Below are 10,442 nucleotides of genomic sequence, written 5' to 3' on the forward strand. Positions count from 1 at the left end.
AAAAAAATTTTTTCGCTGAAGTTAGCTGGAAAAATGAAAAGATCTGAAAAAAAAAAAAACGCGGAAATCTGCGAAAGAATCACATCCCTGTATTTAAATTGTGAATTAACTCTGAATTAAAAGCTGTACTCCATGAAACATTTAGTTATTTGTAATGAGCACATTAAAGACACTGTAGACACAGGGACGTTGATAGTCTCTCTCAATAGTTAGAAATCTTAAATGCCTTGTATTTTCTGACAAATGAAGAAAACAGTTTTATGAATCATCGGTTTGAATTATCTACGTTAAAAAAGCTAAAATTTAAAAGAAAAAAAATCCTTTTGCAGATATTTTAACAAATTAAAGAAATATTTTTCAAAAGTTTAATGAAATGAAAACTATTGTAACTAGGTGTGTACTTCAATTTGAGTTCCTTCAGAATTAGATAAATAGCTCTATGTAGTGTATGTATTCTTTGACTCTTTATTTCAAATAATGGCATATTTTTCTCCAATATAAACCTAGTTATTGTTTGTGTTAAAGGAAAAACTGATTATTCATTTAATGTTTCAATAAAACATATCTTTTGAAGTCTTCAAATATTTAGAAATCTTAACAATGAAAGGGACTATTCTTTATGATGAGCTTTTGCTTCTGTGTTCAAATTGTTATACTGCTGCCATTTCACCTTTATTTTCATTCGTTGTATGTGCATATTATATAAATTCAATTCCCCCCTTGATTTGAAGTCATTTTAATTCATGCAAAAATTTATGTGCCTTGCAAAACATTTAAGTCAGAAGTGTAATGTGGTAGTGTGAAGTTGTCAATGATAATTTTTTTTCAAGCAGTTTAATGGTGCAATTATGTATTTTAATTGAAGTAATATATCTATTACAAAAAGTAAAAGTTTTAAAGTTTATTTTTTAATGTCTAAAGAATATGACAAAAAAGTCATAAAATTTGCAGCATGCATAATTTTTAGGCATGTTGTTGTGTCATCAAAATATTTCCTCAACATTGTACCTGAACAGTTTAGCTTGAAATTTATATACACATTCAAGTTAATTTTACTGTCAAATTTGTAAAATGATTTTTTTTCACAAGTAAACACTAAATCAATTCTTTACATAAGAGGAAAAGCTGAAATATCTCCACTTTATAGAATTCGAACCATTTCTTTATACACAGAAACTATTTTAAGCATTAGCAGTGCATTGAACTGGTTCTGTGTTATAGATACTGTGTTACTTTTAAATAGAATTCTACTTTGGATTAATTTTAACTATTTCTCCATTGTGTGAATTAGATGTCATAGCATTTTTACAATAAGTATCTTATATTTATCTAAAACCTCCTAAATCAACCTTATGTTCTAATAGAAGTCAAAAAGATCTTATAAGATTTTTTTAGTTTGTATAGCTAATAAGCAAATTTATTTATAATTATAATTTATTTATTATTTCTATATTTAGTTACTATTTTTTATATTCATTTTATTTTTGCTTTCCTTAGCAGTTTTATATACCTAAACCAGATATATTTTACTTTTTTTTTAAACTGAAAATTTCTTATTTTTTGTGAATTTTATTTGAGATACGAGGATTTTATAAAAAAGTACTTCAAGCATTTTGGATAAAAGACGTTCAATAGAAACTAAGCTCTTGAAAGCTATGCACTTATTCATAGAAACTATAGTAAATTTGTCTATTTTTTTGTCATAAAATATTCCCCATCTTTATTGCAATTGAATTAAAAGTCATCTATGTTTAATTGTCATCAGACTACAGTAGTACAGAAAATTTGTTCTGCTTTTTATCTAAAATACTCGTATATCAAATTGAATATTTCTGTAATGAAACTTTTTCTACCAAATGAAAACAATATTTACTACTGATTCAAAAGGTTTAATATGAAATATCGTATCTTATGAACAAACATAACATTGTTTTTTTCTGCAATAATGTTTGCTTAAAAGATTTTTTTTTCCAAGTTAAAATTTTGTTTCTGCAGGTAAAACACTATATGACCCTCAGCAGGCTAAACATTTGCTGAGTATCACTCTCTTATCAAAATAAAATCTCTTAAGACAATCACCGAACTATGCAAAATCTAAGATTCTACTATAAAGAGAGAAGGAAATATGGATAAAATTTGTACTGTAAAAACATGATATAAATTACTATTTGTATAATATTCAGTTTTTTTTTTAAATTTTAAGTATTTTAGATCTTGTTTTAAAATGCTTAAATTTCTTTGAAGTTGTAAGAATTAAACAAAATAGATATTGATTGTTTGATGGTATTAACGAGTGTGTTAAAATGACGGTGTAGCTGATGGAAATTGATTTATTTTCTTGTACATCTTTAAAAAGAAAGGGAAGAAAACTAGGATGCTCTGCCTCCTGTTCACCAACTCAAATTGCTTCTCATTCATCATTGTTTTCTTCCAAACATCCATATTTTCCACAAGAAAAAGAAACCTAAATAATTTGTTTTCAATTGACAGATTTGAAAAATAATCATCTATACTTGGAAAAAAATGTAAACTTAGGAATACAGATTGTGAATCAATAAGAAGAAATAAAAGAGAAGTAATTTTACTCGTTGATGAGACTTACAACATTTTAATTAATGAATTTTTTTATCGCTTTTAATTAATAATTTTTATTTCAAAAAATTTCAATTATTTGGCAATATGTAATCTCTTTCTCTATTTTGCTACTTTTAATTTACATCTACTTAAGTGTGAGCTTATAAAATAAAAACCTCATTAGAGGGGAATACATTCTCTACAAAACCATAGGTCGTTGTAAATATTTAAAGCAAAAAAATTATAAATAAAAATTTGCAATAACTTTCAAACAAATTGAAATTTTGAAACAAAATATTTTAATAAACTCATTAATAAAAATGGCTCTTTCAGTACATAAATTTTAACTCGGTAGTTTCATTTCAGAAGGATCTAGATTGAAGAATCATGGTATTTTTTCACTACAAGTTTAACAGTTAATAATTCTCAAACCAATTGTCAAATCTTAAATTTTTTTATTCCCTCGTACTCTCTGTACTTTGTTTACATACTTTTGTAATTTTAAAGTTTTTAAGTCTTATAGATGTTGTGCAGCAAAGCAAAAAAAAAAGTTACGAAAATTTTGCAAAAATAGAACTTTAAATTGCAATAACTTTCAAAATTATTGGAATTTCCAATAAAAACTCTATGTTAAGTTCATTAACAAAAATGGCCCTTTCAGCATGCTAAATTTCAACTCTGTAGTTGCATTTCTGTGGCCTGTAGTGCAGTGTGCAAAGTATATTTTTTTCTTGTCAAGTTTAAAAATTAATAATTCTTGAACTGCTTATCGAAAGAAATTTTTTTATTCCATCATACTCACTGTACATTTTTTCTACAATTCATTCGTAATTTTAAGTTTTATAATTTTTGCACAGAAAGAAAAAATTTAATGTGAAGTTGGGCGACCATAGCAGCATCAGTGGCCCTTACGATTTTTTGTTACAGAAGAAAACTAATTTCATATAATTTTTTTAAAAAATCAAAAAAATTTTTTTTAATATTTTAGTTTCAAGATTTTTTTTTTTTTTTTAATATTTTAGTTTTAAGAATTATTATTATAAATTTTGATGAGAAAAATATAAAATTTTTTAATCATATTTATTGATGGTGAAATATATGCATTGATTAATGACAAATATCAATTTTATTTTTATTATTTACAGCGTTTTTATCCTTTTAAATATTTTATCTTTGTTTTTTTACAACTATTTATGACACTTATTATGGTCTTCTGGGGGTATGCTTGAGGTTTTAACAGCCCTGTGCATTAGCTATATTTGGTAACATTCTTTTTAAGAAATACAATTATACAAGAAATACACTTATACAACCTTGATAGTATCTATAAAATAAAAATATATGGCAAATTTATAATTTTTTTCATTAAAAAGTGTACTTTGAAAACTTGAAAAATATAAATATATAGCAAATTTATTATTTTTTTTTCATTAAAAAGTGTACTTTGAAAACTTCCTAATTATTATGTACAGAAGTAATAAAAAAATTTGAAAATTTCATAAACTCTAAATTGAATTGTATTTTGGGATACTTGATTGATTGCTAATTTAACAAATCTTTAGCAAAACTCTGATTATGATAATGCAGATCTGATTTAACAAATATTAAATATACTTCCATTACCAAGAAATACACCTTTTTTTAAATATTTAATTATTGTTATTTTACAATGTGACAGTGACACTTATATATTTATTATAAGTACACAGTGACAATTATATATTTTGTTCACAATTTGTTTTGATTACTTTTTTTAAGTAATTTCTTTGCATAAGATGAACTTCAAATTATACAGATACAGCATATATTTTAGTGATTCAAACTTGCCTGAAATTATTATTCTCAAATGCCTAAAAACAACATTTTTAGGTTAATATTTTTCACCCATCTTATTTATAAAGGCTTAAACTTGTAGTTAAATCCAGCTTTTTCTACATGAAATAATTTTGGGCTGATCTTTGCCATCTATATTTGATAGAAATTATTTAAATTTTTAAACAATACAATTTCTTTGCATATTAACCAAAAGGGCATTATTATTGAAATTTATTTCTGTGTGTGTTTCAGATAATTTAAATTATACCTACGACCACAACTCTGAAAAAAAAAATAACATCACTGATTTAAAAATCTTTTTTAAGTGTTTCATGTAAACATTCATTTTGATAAATCAAGCCCAAACATTAGCACTTTAGAGTAATCAGAAAAAAACACCTCTTTTCACTCACAGTGCTCATCTCCCTTAATGTGTAAAAGTAGAGAGAGAGAAAGGTTTCATTTGGTATGATATTCTTATTATGAAAAGCAGCTGTGTGCCATGGGAATAAGGGATTTTAATTTATGTTTTCAGAAGAATAAAAGCTTTTGGTGCTTTGACTTTTGTACATGCAGCATATCATTTGTGATATGTACTGAGCAGCTCTTGTTTATCTCTGGTTGCATGTATTTTTATTCAGTTCACTCTAGTCAAACTTTTGCTCAGATAAGTTCTTATTACTACTAGACCAACCTCTGCTTGTAAATAATGTTATATTTGTAAATAATGTGCATAATCAGAGATATCTATTAATTTATTATATTTCTTTGCTCCTATATCATTTTTTAAAGCATACATGTTGTAAATTCTTGTCACTACAACATTTAGTGGTCACAGGTAGATTCATGTTGAATCACTCTTCTTTTAATATAAGGATATTTTATAGAAGCAATAAACTCCTGTAAAACAATTTTTTATACCAATTCTGTTTTCTAACCAAGTAGCGATTTTCCTTTTCTTAAATACCCAAATAAGAAAGATTGTTTTTTTAATTTTGAAACTAAATGAAATAAAATCTGAATATTTGTGGGCTATCTTACCTGGAAAGAACGTTGTCTTGAAGATTTACATTCCATTTACTCTAAATCCTGATAAAACCCACTAACGAATTCATATATACTATAACTATGCAAACCTGAATTTTCAAAGTTGGGTATTTTGATAAAATATTTCCCTTTAATGTGTACAGTAAAACAACTAAATCCCTTTAATCTATATCATTCCTCAATATAACATTTTTCCTGAGATCATCAAAGTATTGTTGTAACAAGGATTTGCTTACAGTGTGCAAATATAAATAATTTATCAGAGTCCTACTATTGTTATAGTTTTATTAATTTATAATTCTTATATACATTTATAGTTATACACATTGGTGGAGATATGAAATGTAATTTTTGAAGTGAAATAAATAATAAAAAAAGATTTATTTGCTACGTATGGTGTATTGTTATTTTATTAATTATTAGTATTTTGCTTAGCTTTACCTTTTTATGAAGTAAATAAATGATAAAGTAAAAGATATATATACCATATTTAATTGGTAGAAATTAACTATAATCTATGTAGAGACATGCCACCTTACTTCTCTCTTGGTCAAAACTAGGCTGTGTGCTGTATAAAATGATTTGATAAGATCAATTTCTCGTGATGAACGGGCAGGTGGATAATTGGAAATGAGTTTTCTTACAGACTTAACTGTGAACAGAGACTTACAGTGAAACAACAGATAGAGATACAAATCTCTTAATAATTTTGAAAACTGTGTTTGAACAATTGTATTTTAAATAGAATTTTGGGATGTAATTTTGAATGGGATATGTGATACAGCTAGCGTAATGAAAAAGTCATGTTAAAAACTAGAAAATCACTTTAAAAAAAACTAAATTGTAGCTAAAATATCATCATGTCTGTATTTAGAAATCTAAGATCATGAATTATAGAGTATTGGTAAGATTAAAAAGTTTTTCGAAATATTTTTTTAAAACATGTTTCATCTTTAAGGATAATCATCAATCTTTGTTTCAGAAGTTAATTATGACCTATGAAACAAAGCTTAAAATAATCCTTCATTATTTAAAAATCTCTGAATTTCCATGAACAAATTACTGAATAATTATATAAAATTTTTAAAAAAAATGTAGTATTAAATGATGCTATGACGGTTTTTCTTTTAAAGATGCCATCTGGCATTGACCGCAGCCAGCGATATTTGACATTGGTGATCTGCTGGGAATAGTGTCTTAATGATCAGTCCACTGCAGGATAAAACATAGAAATGAAAGAATCAGAAAATGAGACATCATTTTAACTCGTGGGCTTTCGACAAAATATGCCAGTCTAAGACTAGAAATTTCAAATGGAAGTTTGTTTACTGTACAATACGAGGAATGAAAGGAAAATTTACAAAAATTAGAGAAATCCTAAAAACACAGATAGAAAAGGATCTGGACGAAGTTCTCGAAATACTCAGAGAAGAAGAATGCGTGTTACAAATGTTTTAAGCATGTTTACAAGAAGTGAAGCATTCCAAATAATAAAATGAAATAAAAACTTGCCTAATTTGTGTTTTATCTCCAAGAAGCCAAATCATATTGGCATAAACTGCTATTTCAAAAATAAACAAGTTTCAACTGATTTTGGTAAGCGAGGAATATTTGTCAGTTATTCTCGATATAAACGCGCATATAAGATTTATAGTGCTAAAAAGTTCATAATAGAGGAGAGATCAATTAAGTTTGATGAACTGATTAAAGGAATTACATTTTCAACAAACAGAAATGAATCCTATGATTGAAATATTGAGAATTTGACCTAGTTTAACGAATCATATCCGTTAATTGAAACTCAAATTCCCCCTCCGCACAGTTGGATAAATTATCACCAGAAACAACTGATTTGCAGAAAGACGAATACGATTTTCATTTTGAAACATCCAGAAAGGATTTAAAATAACTACTATAAATGAATTGTGCCATGAAATGCTTATGCATCCCAATAAATTATGAAGCAATAAATATTTGGAATGGAAAAACTTAACTTTTTTAAGAAATTAACTTTTTTCAATGAATAAGGTTTTTGATCAAATTTTGTACTAAATAATAAAGGGTAAATAGGTGCATACAATTTAAATTGTAAATGACAAAAAAATTTTAAAGTATATAATCAAGTAAAAAATATAAATTATTCAGAATCATATTCACCTGATGTAAACATTAAATCATTGAGATTATTATAGCATTATCTACAAAACTTGATTTTTGTCTTATTTTGAAAGAAAAAAAACTTAAAACAGCCTGTTTATATGAAGATATTGAAGAAACTGTATGGAGAACTGAAACCGAGGACGTTCAAACTGGTTATGAAGAAGAGTATGGTAAGAACAAAAATAGCAAATTACATTGCTGCATATATGGTCTACCGCACTTTGATAGTATAGGCATATAAAATAAACTGAAAAAGATTGGTCTCAACCAACTTGCAATTAATTATGTGGTATTTACTAAAATTGAAAAAACCCATTTTTTAGCTATTTGTGCTTATATTGATGACTTAGCAATATTTTTGTATTATAAATTATTTGAGGATATACTATATGGTTTCCCTTTAACAGATGTTGAGCATTAAACACAGGCAGAACCAATTTTTTTCCCAGCCCATATTAAAGATAATGAAAAAAATAAGTAAAAACATAAAATATATATATATATATATTTTTTTTTGTGGATTTAAACTTTATGCAAAGCTGCACATGATAATGCTACAGAAAAGTACTGGATGCTATTGTGCCGCCACTCTGCAACTGTTTTTTTAAACAGCCTAGTGAAATGTTTCTATGTATACATATATTGAGCTTAACCTCCATCTCACACTTTATTTTCCATGACAAGGTTTTATTTTTGAATATCAATTATTAAAACACATCTAAGAACATTCAGCTACAAGCAAAGAACAATAATTTATTCTACCAAGTTCAACAGAAAAAGATTTTTTGTAGATACAGCTATATACATTATACAACTTTTTTTTAAAAATTTACTAAGCTCTTTAATTTGATATTACTTTTAAAATAATAATGGACAATAAATTACTTTTGTTCATTCTTCATGATAAGTTGTTTAAACATTTTTTCAGATTCTTTGTAAGGAGCCCTATTATTAGTAATTTCATACAGAAGTGTGAGCAATGATGTCATGTATCTTTGCTTTCCGGAATTCTTGTACTTCTTAACCATTTTGGGTCGAGCAGCCATCACACGATGGCAGTATGCTTCTAATTGTTTTTCATCATTGATCTGATACCAGTTGAAGTCTCTCACGATATCACTCGCCGTTCTCTGGTCTCCTTCGAACAGCATCTCGAGGACGTCAACAGCAGTCGCTTCGGTTATAGTTCTCGTCTTCAGAAGGTTCACAATTTCAACCAACTGTTTCGCAGTTAGAGGGCAACTTTTGAACGACAGTTGCCTCACATTCAGCAGTGCATAGAGTATATCAAAGAGAAATTCACAAATTGCATCTGGTTCAGATAAAAAACTAGCTATTGCTTCAAATTTATCTTTGGCTCCTTCGTGATTTACTAGTTTATCTGCATGTTTTAGCGAGAGTTTATAGACACTCATTAAAGTAATACGCTCTTCGTGGGGTAAAACTGGCATTTGGTCTTTAAAATCATTTATACTCATAGCTGTTTTATCTGATTGAGTTGCCTCTAAACATATTGGTGGTAAATTTGGTTCAGGCATAAAACGATAGTCCTGCAGCACTTCCTTATCCCGCATAAACACAGTCACTTTATTTTGGGTATCGTAGGCTCGTGTCTCATTCACAACCAAATCACCTTTTCTGAGCAATTTTATTTGGCGGTCGATTTCGAAATCGATGGCACGAGCAACGTACTTTAAACTGTTTAAGTTTTTCACTTCAGTTCGAACGCCTAAAGGTTCCCCAGGTCTGTGGACAGATATGTTGGCATCTACCCGTAAAGTACCCTCTTCCATTTCGCAAGAGCATGTGTCAATTCGCTTTAAAATTAGAATCAACTCTTTCACTAAAGCAGCTGCTTCCTTTCCATTGCTCAGGTCTGGTTGAAAAACAAGCTCCATCAGTCCGATACCCGCTCGGTTGAGATCCACAAAACTTTTTTCTCCTTTGACATGGAAAGTTCGACCGCTATCTTGTTCCAACTGTAACTGCTTCAAACAAGATATTTTTTCATGAGGATCACTCTGCTCTTTGTCATAAACTATAAAACTTATTTTTCCATTACTAGCGACAGGGTTGAATTGTTGGGTTATTTGATAACCAGCAGGCAAATCAGGATAAAAGTAATGCTTCCTATCGAATGAGGAAAGTGTGCTAATTTTACAGTCAAGAGCCAATGCAGTTTTAATGGCTGCTTCAATGCAATATTTGTTTAAGACAGGCAGAGTACCTGGTAAGGCAGCATCAAAGTAAGAAACCTCTGTGTTGGTTGCCGATCCAAAAACTGACTGCGAACTCGAAAATAATTTGGATTTAGAATTAATTTGTGCATGAACTTCAAGTCCGACGACGCTTTTCCACAAGTCGTTTTCAGCAGTCCCTGACAATTGAGAGCAAAATCTTCGAAATATTTTAGGATAGTATTGCCCAAACTTTTGATTGATTGCTGCTAATTTCATGTTGACTGGATATTTTTCTATATGATGTAATCATAAACAACCTCTTCAATATGCAATAAGAGCAGAACAATAACTCGCATCAAACAGGGCTCAGAAATGTCCGGGAAATGAAGAGTTGAAAACCTGTCCAATTAAAACATAATATGCCAAGTATTTTTACCATCAAAAAATAGCAGATAACATTAAAATTTTTTTATTTGAAATGCTGAACCGGAGATTTTTTGTAGAGCAATGTGAAGAGTTCTATGAGAAAACTATCGGCGATTCAACCGAGTCGGTTCATGTAAATAAATGAGTGTATTTACGTTTTGTTTAGCTATTTCTGCCCAACTTGTCATGCAAAGTGTATTAAAAGGTTCTTTAATGACTAAGCCAACTCCACCAATCATT

The 10,442-nt window shown here is 28.2% G+C and overlaps 1 protein-coding gene across 1 annotated transcript; it reads right to left on the bottom strand.

Annotated features, from left to right (window-relative positions):
• Positions 1 to 8,329: 8,329 nt before the first annotated feature.
• On the bottom strand, positions 8,330 to 10,408 carry GatB (glutamyl-tRNA(Gln) amidotransferase subunit B, mitochondrial). Its single transcript, XM_071178131.2, has one exon. The coding sequence runs from the start codon at positions 10,050 to 10,052 to the stop codon at positions 8,478 to 8,480; it is 1,575 nt and encodes a 524-aa protein (XP_071034232.2). The 5' UTR covers positions 10,053 to 10,408; the 3' UTR covers positions 8,330 to 8,477.
• Positions 10,409 to 10,442: the final 34 nt, after the last annotated feature.

This window comes from Parasteatoda tepidariorum, chromosome 3 (genome assembly GCF_982258835.1).
Source record: "Parasteatoda tepidariorum strain Cologne lab strain chromosome 3, Ptep-v5.0, whole genome shotgun sequence".
NCBI lineage: Eukaryota > Metazoa > Arthropoda > Arachnida > Araneae > Theridiidae > Parasteatoda > Parasteatoda tepidariorum.

Coding starts and splice junctions, on each gene's coding strand:
- GatB (XM_071178131.2), bottom strand. CDS start 10,052: ATGAAATTAGCAGCAATCAATCAAAAGTTTGGGCAATACTATCCTAAA.